General features: G+C 37.8%; 1 protein-coding gene across 31 annotated transcripts in view; it reads right to left on the bottom strand.

Annotated features, from left to right (window-relative positions):
* TRIP12 (thyroid hormone receptor interactor 12) overlaps window positions 1-15,114 on the bottom strand; it is a 151,993-nt gene that overhangs the window by 96,417 nt on the left and 40,462 nt on the right. For all 31 annotated transcript variants that reach the window (XR_004350763.1, XM_032637846.1, XM_032637848.1 and 28 more), the window contains exon 2: window positions 12,967-13,113. Coding sequence is in view for 29 of the 31 variants with exons in the window: in XM_032637846.1 (XP_032493737.1) it covers window positions 12,967-13,064 (98 nt within the window). In the remaining 2 variants the exon portion in view is untranslated. The remainder of the gene's footprint in view (window positions 1-12,966; window positions 13,114-15,114) is intronic.

Below are 15,114 nucleotides of genomic sequence, written 5' to 3'. Positions count from 1 at the left end.
ATTTTTATTTACAAAAGCAGGCAGTAGGCTGGATTTGACCCATGGGTTTTCCAACCCCTGACTTACCACAAGAGGAGTAAGCAACCAGATGGTCACCATAAGTAACTATGGGCCCTCCCAAAGTGGGACTCTATTTTATCATGCCCATTTATAAATTATTAATGTTCAGATACTGTAAGGAAATCTCCATAAAATAATAATGCCCAATTAGAACAGCCAATTAGAGTATAACAGCATTCAGCACTAAACGAGTCTTGATGCCTTTTAGCTCATTTTACCAACTCCCTCATTTATCAAACCTTATTGTTTAACATTGATTTTTATTAAAAAACATAATCTCTTTAAGACCTGTAAAAGTTACATCCAGTGTAAATCAAATTTGCAAGAACAAGACAATAAAATTCATGACAAACTCTTAAGTAGCACCAGAAGGAGCCCATTTAGTGAATTACAGCCCAAGATAGTTGGGTGGGTGGATGGAGCGGGGGCACAAGTATATTCAGGAGCTTCTACATCAACCTATGGATGTTGCTGGAAAAAAAAAAAAATCTCATGCTCTGCAAAATCACCCACTAAAAATAACTGGACTAATGGTGAAAATAAGATTGGAAACAGAGCACTCAAACCTATGTTATTTTGCAGTGTGAGTACTAACAAAAATGTCATCAATTTTAATAAAAGATTAAACCTTCACTAACATTTGCACCAATAATCCCAGTTGGTCCACTCATTAGAGTTTTATTTTTGTACTTTCTCCTTTAAGTGTAAATTTTTCAAGATATTTTCTTTCAGGACCAGCTTCGACAAAATTAAAAATACAATTCTGGGCGAGACTTCCCTTTTTGACATTTTCTTTCTTTATAAATATAGGAGTAAATGGTTTTGAGCTTCCTGGGAGTGTTACCAGTGCGAAGTGTGGTAGTTCTGGAAGCCACTGAACTAGCTATTTCTTGCACTAAATGATTTCTTTAACCCATTTCTGCACTATTTCCAGGTCTTTCATAAGACTTCATAGATTACCAGTTCATATATTAACACTATAGGAAAAACTGCCTATGACCTGACACTACTTCCACATCATACCGACATCATTTTCCTATTTACCAAGTACCTGCGTGCCAACTCATGTTAAAGAAACCCAGGTTGCAAACAGCATACTATAATCAACTCTGGGTTATGGGCTTTCAACATTAACTTGAAAGCAAGTCTCAAACACGCCTCTTGCTGACTTTTAGGCAAATTGTAGTGACTGTCCCTTCTAGATACTCAAATTGTAGTGACTGTCCCTTCTAGATACTTAATTTGGTAGTTTTAAAGACTAGACTTGGTAGTATTAAAGATTAGAAACCATCTCTAGTCCAGAGGACAACTAAAAGAGGCCCAAACCTTGTAGCAAAAAGTATTCTTATTCTAATCTTAGACAAAATGAGGAAGGTGGCTAGTTACAAGGGGCTAACTAATTCCTTGTATTACAGTTCCTGGATTTTCTTTGAAATTAATATCTATGCCAGACATACAACTCAAATATATGTACATATTACCAAATATAAATAATTTGGTACTTAATTATATCTCCAAATTTGTTTGTGCATGTGTATACAGACATACAGACATTTTTATGCTCTTATATTTTATATACAGAATTATAACATTATAGCTTTGTGTTCCAAAGATTAAATGCTTTGTTTATAACGCTATAAAATGTATATTATAAATAAGACCCTGATTTTCAATAATCAAAGTGGAAAGTTCACTTAAACCACTTTAAACAAAAAACTAATGTTCTCTGTAAAATATACTAGTTTCTATTTCAGTCATAAGACAGAAGCTGAGTAAGTCTGACCAATGTTCCTATGTTCAGTTATGGAGAAATGCTAGCCCAAATAATTCTGTAATTTAGAACTCCTTATTTATCTTAAAAAGCAGCGGTTTAAAAAAAAAAAAAAAAACAACAGTAGTGGTTCCTCCTCTGGGGAGTATTCTGAAACAGTATGTTGGGGAACAGTGGTGCTGTTGGCATTTTTAGCAGGTAAGGACTAGAGGTAGAAGATGTCATGCAATACACAGAACCATGAGACACAGTGAAAAACTGTCTCATCACCCATATATTTCGAATAGCCTTGATAATATATGAAGACCTCATGAAAAAACTTAAAATCTGGCCATGACATAGGGGAAAAATAGGCTTATAATTTCTCAGTTTAGATTTGTTTTGCATGGTTTTCTATATACTTAAATTCTGCAGGAATGCATGGGAATCCACAAAAGACTATCTGTTTTTTGCAGCTTGACCAAGAGTCATGCATCATTTTGGAAAAATTTATAATGAAAATGCTGCTTACTGCATTTAAGTCTGTTGTTGCAGCTGTCACATTCAATAAATTCAAATACAGATGCAAGCATCTGAATATAGTGTCATCTTCTGTCAAGCACCCGCATTTACCTACTGAAATAATGTTATTTTGTTATCAACTGTTTTCCTTGTTTATTTTCACCTTTGTAAAATGCTTGTACATTATTATATTCATGTTTCTAAACTGTGGAGGGAGGCTTTTTATATACTTCTTAATTCAAGATACTAAAGTAGCATCAAAATAAAGATGTTTACATTATATGATACACATTATAGACTGGGAGCACTGGATCGAATAGAGTTGAGAACTACTGTGCCAAGCTACTCAATTCATACTTGCACTTACTTGGTTTCCCAACTCAAGTATATGCAAGTCACGACAGGGCACATAAATACTGACAACACACTACACTGTGTCCCGTCCTCAAAGAGGTTAGAATTCATAAAACAAAGAGATCTACCAAGTGCTACAAAGTTCACAACAAAGGGAGAAATTACTCTTAGCGGGAAAATACAGGTTTTATAGACCACATGGCATTTAAACCACACCCTGAAGAATGAAAAGCTGAGGAAAAAGAGTGTTCCGCTTAAAGCAGCATAGACAAGGGCAGAGAGGCAGCAAATTTTAAAACCCACCTGGCAAATGATATGAATTTCCCTGAGCACAGAGACACATTAGGAAACAAGGTTGGAAGGACAGGCTAGGGCTTAAATGCCTTTTGGAAAGATTTTGTTCTTAATCATAGCTTGGAGTAAGAGACTAACAACAGGGTTGGAAACATGCAAAGCCAAAATTTTTTATGTTCAACAATCTGGGTATACTGAGAAAGGGTGAGTAAACTACAATAACTTTAAGTTATTATGCAAAGAAAAAAAGGCAGAGGGACTGAAAATCAAAACCATATATATACACTAATATGTATAAAATAGATAACTAATAAGAACCTGCTGTATTTTTTTAAATAAGTAAAATAAAATTCATATTTAAATAAACAAACAAACGAAAACCATGGAAAAAGATGCCCACACCCCCAAACGGAATCTCACAGCTCAATTTACTTTTGCCCCCACCTTTCACAAATAAATTAGTTGGGTGAGGGGTATAAACACTGAGATAATAAAAGTAAATTAGTGATTAGTGATAGATTAGAGATACAATACTATCTCATGAACTGCACTGGCTTTTATAAATACCTGGATAAAAATGTATTAAGATGACCACAGAGGACTTCCCTGGTGGCGCAGTGGTTAAGAATCCACCTGCAAATGCAGGGGACACGGGTTCAGTCCCTGAACCGGGAATATCCCACAGGCTGTGAAGCAACTAAGCCTGTGTGCCACAACTACTGAAGCCCGTGAGCCCTGGAGCCCACGTGCCGCAACTACAGAGCCCACGTGCTGCAACTACTAAGCCCACGTGCCACAACTACTGAGCCCACACGCCGCAACTACTGAAGCCTGCACGCTCTAGGGCCTGCATGCCACAACTACTGAGCCCATGTGCTGCAACCACCGAAGCCCACGTGCCTAGAGCCCATGCTCCACAACAAGAGAAGCCACTGCAATGAGAAGCCCGCAGAGCGCAACAAAGAGTAGCCTAGCCCCTGATCGCCACAACTAGAGAAAGCCCGTGCGCAGCAACAAAGACCCAACGCAGCCAAAAAAAAGAGTAAAAAATTAAAAAAAAAAAAATCCAAAGAAACCCAAAAACACAGAATAAATAATTTTAAAGGTGTGATTATGTGATAAGCTTTATACTGATTCTTTAAAGACATTATCTAGCTTAATCCTCAAATGACACCAGAGGCAGGTATATTTCCATTTTAAAGATGTAAGAATGGAGGCTTGCCCAAAATCACCCAGCCCTTGGGCAGGAAAGGTGAGATTGAGCCCATGTATTCCAAATCCCTAAATTTGAAACACCACTGTTACATCTAGGGGCTTAGTGGTGAAAGTAAAAAGCCAGTATCTAGTTATTAAATTTTCCCTACCCATGCTGGTATTTCTGTTCCTGACTGTATATGTCAAAATAAATGGCTTAAGGCTTTGGAGATACTATATGAGAAAAATAGAAGAAAAAAATCACGTTTTCCCTTCTGCTTCAAAAGCAATAGCCTTCCATATATGATATTGAAACTTGCTGTACAATTACTGAAGAAGCATTTGCACATATTTAGTTTTTTAGTCACACTGATACTCCAGGAAAGCATTCTGAGACTGAGAAAGCATTTGGAAAAAGTGGTATGGAACATCAGATTCCTTCAGTACTGAGGGACAGGAGAATCAGAGCAAATCGTCAGTTAAGATATGAAATAATCTATGGCAGCTGATGCCTTATAGGTTTCCAATAAGCTTACGAAGTGACTTTTGGACAAAATTTCACATTTGATGATTAAAGCAAGAAATATATAATGCAGAGAAAATTACACAACATATAAAATATTACTTTGTTGGTCCAAGAAATAATTTAACATGGATACTATTAAGAACCCAAAGCACACAACTTCTACCTAGAAAAAAGTAGCCTCTGTTCCTCTTTAGACCAAGACAACCATGCCACTGTTGAACGTAACACTGTCAATCTTGCCTCCCAGCACAAGGCCTGATGGGACAGACCAGCCTTCTGAGCATTACCAAAGCAGCCCAAAAAGTGGAAAAGCATGTGCACACGTGGTTCTTTGGGTGAAACTCAAAGTGCATAATTATGCAGTAAGATTTGCCATTACTGAAAGGAGCAAGTGAGAAGTTACTGGGCCAACTCTAGTATAAATTGTTTTTTAAAGTGGTTTCAATTTAGTCCTAAGAAACAATGACGTCATTGTCACATCACACTGTCTCCCCTTAACATTCATTCTCCTCCTCCCAAAGATGAGGAAGCTTGCACTTCCATCTGACTGAGCAAAGGTCAGGATATAAAAAGAGACAGAAGGAACACCAAAAAAGGAATATTTAAAAAGGCAGGGCTTCCCTGGTGGCGCAGTGGTTAAGAATCCGCCTGCCAATGCACGGGACACAGGTTCGATCCCTGGTCCGGGAAGATCCCACATGCCGCGGAGCAACTAAGCCCATGTGCCACAACTACTGAGCCTGTGCTCTAGAGCCCACGAGCCACAACTACTGAGCCCATGTGCCACAACTACTGAAGCCCGTGCACCTAGAGCCCGTGCTCCACAACAAGAGAAGTCACCGCAATGAGAAACCCGCGCACCGCAACTAAGAGTAGCCCCCGCTCGCCACAACTAAAGAAAGCCCGCATGCAGCAATGAAGACCCAACGCAGCCAAAAATAAATAAATAAATAAATTTTAAAGATGAAAATTAAAAGGCACCCATACTGGTTAATTAAGTAGGAGAATGAAGAGAACAACACACAACTGCATGGCCATGCTGCCCTAAGTGGAATTTAGGGAAATAAACGGTTTGTTGCAGACATGGGAGCAAGAATAAAAATTTTTAAATGGTGTTAAACAGCCTGCGATAGCTACCAGGTGCTGTCTGCAAATATTCCATCTCTCTTCTTTCTAGACACACAGTAGGATGATACTTGCCAAACCACCTGGAAGTTATGTGCAGCCGTGTAAGTTGCTCTGGTCAAGGAACGTGAGTGGAAATGGATCACTTCTGAGGGAAGCCTTGGACAGCCAGAGAGCAAGTCAGCATATTCTCTTGCCGCTACAGCAGTGATACCTGAATACCTGAATGTGCGGACACAGAGCACAGCCCGCAGGTAATGCAGGATGGACAAGTTTCCTAGTGGTTAGATTGTTATACTAATATTTAGGAGCTGTTTGTTACTGTAGCACAATCCAGGCACCTTGTCGCATAGCCCATTTAAACCAGGCCCTATTTCAACTGGCCTTCACTCCAGTCAATGACCTTTTCACAACCATTTCAGTAAAAGAAAGTCACATATCTGTGCCTAAAAATGCCAAGGAAGTAAATCTCCTAATTTAAACACTAGTATTTGCTGAACACCTACTACTTGTGAGCAAGGTAACAAGAGACACAGAAAAATGAGAAATCAAATCCACTCTGGACGTAACTAATGATTCCACATCTCAAGTAGAGACAAATATGGCTGACACGTACCATTTTACAACTCCTTCTTCAGCCTTCAAAGCCCCATCAATGAGGTCATCACTAGAAATGTTTCTCACTTGACTTTAATAACCTACATGCCCATTTCCCCTACTGAATTGGAAACTGCTTGTGACAAAGGCTATTCTACTCTAATTTTTATAATTACCGTCTAGCATGGTGCTTACTACTATGGTGTTCTACAAATGGATGAATACAATCTTTTTTTTTTGCAGTACACGGGCCTCTCACTGTTGTGGCCTCTCCCGTTGCGGAGCACAGGCTCCGGACACGCAGGCTCAGCAGCCATGGCTCACGGGCCCAGCCACTCCGCGGCATGTGGGATCTTCCCGGACCGGGACATGAACCTGTGTCCCCTGCATCGGCAGGTGGACTCTCAACCACTGCGCCACCAGGGAAGCCCCATGAATACAATCTTATACTGAGTTTGTACTGCAAGTACATCAAGGCAGGACTCTTTAGCTCTAAAGCCGAAAACAGAGGCTTTATTAAAATAAGGCACGCATACCTCCAGAATCCAAATAGTTAAATAAGCATGTCTAGAGAAAAGAGTCAATAGAGCTCTGAAGAACTAAGGAATTGAAACTAGTCAGAACTTTAATCACACATAATCTCTAATATATTTGCTTTTCTCTGACTGTCCATCATCTTCCATAAGGCAGGAGACATGCAGTTGGCAACTTCAGATTCACATCTTCCCTGTGCTACCAGAAAGGGAAAAGCTTTCAGTTTTTTCCTGCGTGGATCATATGACCACTTCAGTCCCGTCACTGAGCTCAGAATAAATGAAGACTGCAGATTCTCCCAGTTTTGGCAAAAGGCAATGGGGAGCCAGGAGCAGAGTAAGATCACGGTGGAAAAAATTAACTACCACTCAAAATACATGGGTGAAGAACTGAGGGAAATCATTACACAAGAAGAGGGGCTAGGGCTTCCCTGGTGGCGCAGTGGTTGAGAGTCCGCCTGCCAATGCAGGGGAGACGGGTTCATGCCCCGGTCCGGGAAGATCCCACATGCCGCGGAGCGGCTGGGCCCGTGAGCCATGGCCGCTGAGCCTGCGCGTCTGGAGCGGGTGCTCCGCAACGGGAGAGGCCACAACAGTGAGAGGCCCGCATACCGCAAAAAAAAAAAAAAAGAAGAGGGGCTAATCTCAGCTGAACAAATTAGAAGTTCAGTTCTCCTGTATCGTGGTTCAAAGGAAGATTAACAACATATGAAAACTTATTAGTACATTTACATCAAGAAGTATTCTCACTCAGATCTCACTCCTTAAACCTATTTTTCTAATGTTTAACATCTCATTACTATAGAAACACCAATAAAATGAAATCAATGCAATTTTTCCAGATCAAATTAGCAGGAAAATGCAAAATGGAGATAACACAAATAGAATGATGAGAAAAAGCACTCTTTTTCCTAACGGTGATAAGTAAATTGGAGAAAAAAATTTATGTGAAATAAGTTGACCATAAAAAACTCGCTTTGACCAAGCAATTTCACTTCTGGGAACATATCTCTTAAGAGATGCCAAAATTGCAAACATTTAAGCATAAGCGAAAACTTTTCCCACTGCAACCATCTAACTATCCAAAAAATGAAAATTAATAGTGGAAAATGTTGCACACTGATTCAGCAAATCATGTGACCATCTGTAAACAATTACCAAAAGAATCATAATGATAAGAGAAGATGTTTGTTAGGATACTGAGTGAAAAAAGTAGGATCCAAAAGTATTTACAGTGTTATCAGCTACATGCTAAATTGTATTTTAAAGACAGATAGGGACTTCCCTGCAGGGGGCACGGGTTCAATCACTGGTCAGGGAACTCAGATCCTCCCCCCTCCCAAAAAATAACAGATAAAGACAGATAAAAATCAAAATATTAACACAGACAATCTCGGGATGATATCTATTTTCTTTCTGTGTTTTTCTGTATCCCATCCCTTTGAAATAGTTTTTTAAGCAAAATACAAATCTATTTCTTCCTGTATAATTAATGCTGGCTTAAAAAAATCCCTGCTTTGACAATGTTAACAGAAAGCTATAACCTTTAGATTTCATAAAATTTTATTACTCAGTAATAAATAATTATCAAAACTTTGCAGACAAATTTTGTACTGGGTAGGGAAGGTGGGGTGGATTGGATTCAAGCATTTCCTCACACCATTAAAAAAACATTGACAGATTACAATAAAATGTAAAAATGGAACCATAAAAGAACTGAGAAGAAAATTTTATTCTGGGTATGGAGAAGGCAAAGGAAGAAAAGAAACAAAGAGCTGATAGACTTGACTATCTAAATTTAAAATCTACTATAAATTAAAACAAACCAGAACAAGTAATAAAACTAGCAAAAAATACTTGCCCATGTCATTAGGTTGATACCCTTCCCATAAAGGGTTCTAATAAAAGAGCAAGCATCTCCAAAATTAAAACAAAGGACACTAATAGACAACTCATAAAATAAGTAAAAATGGCCAATATGTGGGGAAGATCTTCAACTCTGAAGTAACCAAAGAAATGGTAACCTTAACCAAAGGAACCCTTTTTTCCACAAACTCTGATTAAAAATGGTGTGCTGGGGCTTCCCTGGTGGCACAGTGGTTGAGAGTCCACCTGCCGATGCAGGGGACACGGGTTCGTGCCCCGGTCCGGGAAGATCCCACATGTCGCGGAGCGGCTGGGCCCGTGAGCCACGGCCGCTGAGCCTGCGCGTCTGGAGCCTGTACTCCGCAATGGGAGAGGCCACAACAGTGAGAGGTCCGCGTACCGCAAAAAAAAAAAAAAAAAATGGTGTGCTGTACTGACTAGGATTTGGCGAAATAGGCATTCTCACAAAGTATTAGTAGGAGTATAAACTGGTTTAATCAAAAAAGGAAAAAAGATAAAGTGGTTCAATCTTTCTGAAACACAATTTAGCATTCTGTTAAAAGTCTTCAAAATATTCATATCCAAAGTGGTTCAATCTTTCTGAAACACAATTTAGCATTCTGTTAAAAGTCTTCAAAATATTCATATCCTTAGGTCCTATGAACCCATTTCAGGAATTTGACTTGATAAAATCAGAATAATACTCAAATGTGATAGGCACAGCAGTAATATATTTTACAGAAAAAAACTGGGGTGGGGGGGAGAATGGGACTAGAGGCCCTAATTTATATCATGGGCTTTCATATCAAGGAAAATCATGGAGTAGAAATACTAACCATCATTATCTTTCCGTGGATGGATTGAATTTATCTTAATTCTTTTATTTTCCTGAAGCATCCCAATTTTCTTTTCTCAACATGCTGTGTTTTTATAACAAAAACAATGTAGAAGAAACCTTCACTACAGTAATGTCAACCAAAGTTGCTATAATATTGAATTCAATCCCACCGCTGACATTTGAGAAAAAAAAGAAAAAGCACATGATACAATGAAAATGCTACTGCATGGCAAAGAGAGAGGGAGAGCCTACAAATACCTGTGCTAGAAGTGGGAAAGACTAGGTAGTATCCCTGAGAACAAGCCCACAGACAAGCAGTGGAGGTGAGTGATTTCCTAAAGAAGAAAAGGAGAACAGAAAAGAGAGGAACAAAGCAACGATAACCCAAAAAATTATGGAAGAAAGGAAAAGATAAAAACAATAGATGAGGAGGGAGATAATCTAGCTCAATTATGGACAGAGATGAAGGATAGGTGAAAAAGAATAGAGGGAATAATAAGGAGAAAATAAATATATCCCAAATATCCAACTTTCTTTTATCCTAAAGGTGAACTAAAACTTTTCTTCTTTAAAAAAAAAAAAAGTAAGTGAGCTTGATTTAGGAAAAGGGCAGGAGTGGTCACAGGAAGGAAGCTACACATAGAAGACAACTTAACGCAAGTTCGGGAGGAAACAGAGTGATTCAAAAATGAATGAATTAAAAAATTCTAGGAGGGAAAAACTGCTCCTTAAATTCTAAACTGAATGAGTTAATACTCTTCAATTCTAAGTACTTCATACCCTCCTCTAAGTCCTTCTTCATCATTTGGATCAAGTGGTTTGTGCAGTAAAAACAGTTTGGCACAATGAAAGGAATCACCGACTTGCAAGTCAAGAGGTCAGGAATCAAGTCCTGACTCTACATACCAGCCACGTAAAGCTGAGCAAGCTACCACATTTAGAAAACAGGGGCTACATACTTAGCACACAGAGTTTCTGTGAGTCTCAAATTGAAAGAATATGTATAAAAAATGGCTTAACTAAAAATACTCCACCAGTGCTGTTGTAGTAGGTGCTGTTATTTATTACCACTATTTGAATCACTGTATTACTATGAATACATTCACAAGACCAAAGCCACTATTTTTTGGAAACAAAAGCCACAATAACAGCGCTTTACTTATAGGAAATCTAAGCAACAGAAGTTAGATTAAAAGAATAAAAATACAGTTGTAATTGCTCTTTCCCAATTAACCCCAATCCACTCACTCCCCAAAATGACTGGAGAGGTTTCTCAGAGTTTAGATAATTGTTAGCATAGTACACTCTACTGGGGCTTCAAAAATCAGTCTGGGGTTTGATGAAAAGGTCCCTTCCAGCTCTGAAGGGACCTTTTCACAAACAAAAGAATCAAGCTGTCTAAAATGGCAAAATGAAATTCAGATGTGCAAATATCTTCTAATTTGCATTCTTAGCCAAACTGATAAGACTTTTTGGCTAAAGTTCTAAATTTCTATGCCCTGATCATAATTATACTTATCCACATAAAAATAGGGAAAATCTATATATTCAAAGTTATTACTAAATTATGGTATTAACCACACACAATTGAACATGAAGACTTTAAAAGTCCTGTTTTTAAACAATTTTTAAAGACAGAGGAAACAACACATATGATACTAGGTTTTAAAAAAGTGAATAGGCCCTCTTTTGTGTACTACTTTTGTGGGGAAATGTTTTTTAAAGACATGTAAAAGTTGAAATCATGAGAGCCGAAATGGGGCCACATTACTGAAAGGGAGGAGAGATTAAAGCTATAAAAACCCTAATTATACCTTGCTTTATATTCTTTGGTGTGTTTCTCCATTCGAAACACGCTTTGAAATTTTATTATTTTCCTTCACAACTGAGCATATCATCGATTGTCTTAAAGCACATGAACTTCAGGGAAACATCTGCCATTCTACAAATCTGACTGAGTTCCATCCTGATTACAACTTTTAAGCCAATGCATTTTAATAACTAGTATTAACCATGTCCATTTGTTTTCCACTCATATTGTTAAATACATAATATAATAAAACATTTAAATAATTTTACAACATTATCACTGACATGTAGAAAAGATAATGGTGCTGAAACGTCACTGTGGATTTAGAAGTAATATACTGTGTGACAGTGCAAAATGTTTGTCGATCATATGCAAGGGTCTAAATATAACCTGAGGATTAATATGTACAAAACTGTAATTGTTCGAAAGGTGTGCGTAACTTAGGTGCACATGCGTGCACATGTATACACACATACATGCCTTAAAAAAAAAGAGCAACTAAGGAGGAATAGGCCAGTGTTAACAGTGACTACAAGTGGACTGTGAAACTGTGATGCTTTTCTTCATACTTTTCTATATTTTCCAAATTCTGTAAAATATGTAACATTTTTATAATGGGGGAGTGATTTTTCTAATCAACAGCATAAATAAAGTTAAGTGTGGCTGCTCCCAAAGAACAATCTAAATGTAAAAAAGCAAAAAAATCTAGAACAGAACTCTGTACTAAGCACTGCTCTCAGTTTAACATGTAAACAATACTGAAGTTAACTAGTAACCCTATGAAACAGATACCCCCACTGTGTGGACTAAAAAATTGAGGTTTCCTGAAAGATATAACAAAGTACACATAGCTATTTAAAGGCAGAGGCAGAAATTGCACACGAAGCTGTCCTAGTCCAAAGTCCAAACGTTTAACCAATTAAAGCACCTGACATGAACAAGAAGTATTTCAATATCTTCTTTACATTTGACATTTACCATTTTTTTTATAATTTAGTAGACAATATACATGGTAATATCTCAAAATGTTGCATCAGGTAATCTTATTAGAGTTTAGCCATAATCTATTATAATCTAACCATGATTAGTCCATGGACTGAAAATTAGGCTCAAGTAATTCTGAGTATTTTATGCATAAAATGACAGTTCTTAGCTAAATCAGACACGAAATCTTGCATTCAAGAGAATGTATCGATTGTTCACACTACCTCCTATACAACGACTCCAACTAAAAAGATCAGCTCAACACCACACGCTGAGAATCGATGCGCTAACACAAGTCAGACAGACTTGCCAGCCTGTCAGTGTCCATGTGTTGTCAAAAAGTAAGATGGGGAAAAAACTCAAAAAGCTAGCTATCAAAACTCAAGATCTTAAAACAAAGAAGCTTCCTTTCAATAAGGTAAATAAATCAAGTCACAACATACATAAAGGAAGGGATCACAAAGGGTTGAAATTACCATTTAAATTACCATTTAATTACCATTAAATACATACCTTCCTCCTATCGAGTCGTCTTGTGGTTGGGCCCCGGCAGTGTTCCTCTGTGAACGTCGCAGTGACCCCCCTGGATTGTTATTAGGCCGGTTGGACATTGGCACCTCTCTCTTGAAGGGACATACCCTTTCTAGACACTACCATTCACTAAAAGGGGGAAAAAAAGGAGAAAAAATAAAATGTCAACTATACATAGTACAACACCAGAAACAAATGAGGGGCACCAAAGACGAAGGGGAAATGTAAACAATTTGATTGCACAGCCTGCACCAATGCTGCAGTGTCTTATTAAACCGTGAAGTCTGGCTGATTACTGTGTTATAAAGTGTCAGGAATATATCAAATTCAAGGCCTGAGGTCCAGAATCCCGCACATAGAATTAACTTACATTTCTCATGGAACGCCCAAGAAATCCCCAATTCAAAAAAACAGAGCACAAGTAGAAATCTGTTTCCACATCTAGTACTACATGGTAAAGGGCACTGCACCTAAAGTCAGAACACCTTGGCTCAAGTCCTGTGATAGAATGGGTAACTAAAGGAGTCTGCCTTTGTACAAACCATAACCTTCTAGCCTCAGATTCCTCAGGCACAGAATAAAAGCAACAAGCAACATACACCATGCTTACTTCACAGCACTGCTGTGAACAAATGAAATAACGAATACAAAGGAAATGGTAAAACTATAATATCTTAATGGAGTAACAAGGAAAAAGCAGCTCAAGGACAGTAAATTGAGAAATGGTCCTAGATCTCCTAGATTTCAACATCAGCTGTGCTGACTGTGACTCTGGACAAGAAGCTTGACCTCTAGATTTTGTTTACCTCTTCTGTAAAATCGGTATATTATCTACCTCATGGAGATGTTAGCAACAAGAAATGGTGAACACCATTCATAAGCTTAACAATTTAGTTCAAAACACAGTTATTAATTAATTTGAACTTATCTTTCTGTAAGAAATTGTTATACAGGAAAAAATGCTGACACTCAAAGAAAATGAGTTTAACTGACAAAACAGGTCAATATTACTATCACAGAAAGAAAGAATTGCGATTTTTATAAATCAAATCTGACACAATTTTTCTTAAGCCTCCAGTCAAATTCCAGGTAGAGTTCTTTAATTACTTCTATTGATTGGGGAGGGAACAGAAGGAACGATCATATGACATTACAGAAACTTGTGCCAAAAAGAATGTAAATTAACCATAACTAAATCTATTACTGGATTTTAAGAGAGTCCATGCAATGTAACAGGAAACTGGGTTTTCTTTTGAGTTACATGTTGACCCAATTCAGTAGAAAAGGACTGTTTCTTTCTGTCACACATGCCCACATCACCAATTAATATACCAAATAAACTCAGTCAGAAAGTTCAAATTACTAATATAATTACTCTCAATTTTAGAAAGAAAAAAAGAGGAAATACTATATAAACATTAAAAGAGAAAGAGGAAGGTTCAGTTTACAAGTACTGATGGAAAGAAAGATCTCTCCAAGATATGCTTTGGGAAAAACAGTATAATTCCCATCTATGTGTACACATATATTTAAAAGGTTTGCATACGTATCTTTATATAGTATTTGCTCGTTAAAAATTGGTGGCAATAAATTCATACAACAGACACTGTTAACAACCCGCCCCCCACGCGCCTTATCACCAGTTTCGCTTTCCATGGTTTCAGTTACCTACCTGCAACCCTGGTACAAAAATATTAAATTGAAAATTCCAAAAATAAATAATTCATAAGTTTTAAATTGTACAACATTCCTTGTAGCTGGTGAAATCTCATGCCATCCCTCTCTGTCCCGCTCAGGATGTGAATCATCCCTCTGCCCAATGTATCTACTATATACGCTCCCCACCAATTAGTATATGAAAAAACATAGTATATACAGGATTTGGTATTATCCACGGTTTCAGGCATCACTGGGGAGCTTGAAACGTATCCTCTGTAGATGGTACTGACTAACTTTGAGAAAGAGGACTGGGGGTCTGAAGTCTGAAACGAAAGGAGTCATTTTTGTTACTTATCCTTTGAAAGCAGTAAGGTAGGTCACTGGATTACAAATGCTGGGCTCTGGAGTTAAATGGCCTCTCACTGAGTTCAAATCTTAACTCCTATACTAACAAAATGTATGACCTCGTAC

This window comes from Phocoena sinus, chromosome 7, assembly GCF_008692025.1.
Source record: "Phocoena sinus isolate mPhoSin1 chromosome 7, mPhoSin1.pri, whole genome shotgun sequence".
NCBI classification, from domain to species: domain Eukaryota; kingdom Metazoa; phylum Chordata; class Mammalia; order Artiodactyla; family Phocoenidae; genus Phocoena; species Phocoena sinus.
This window is presented reverse-complemented; position numbering and strand designations above follow the sequence as displayed.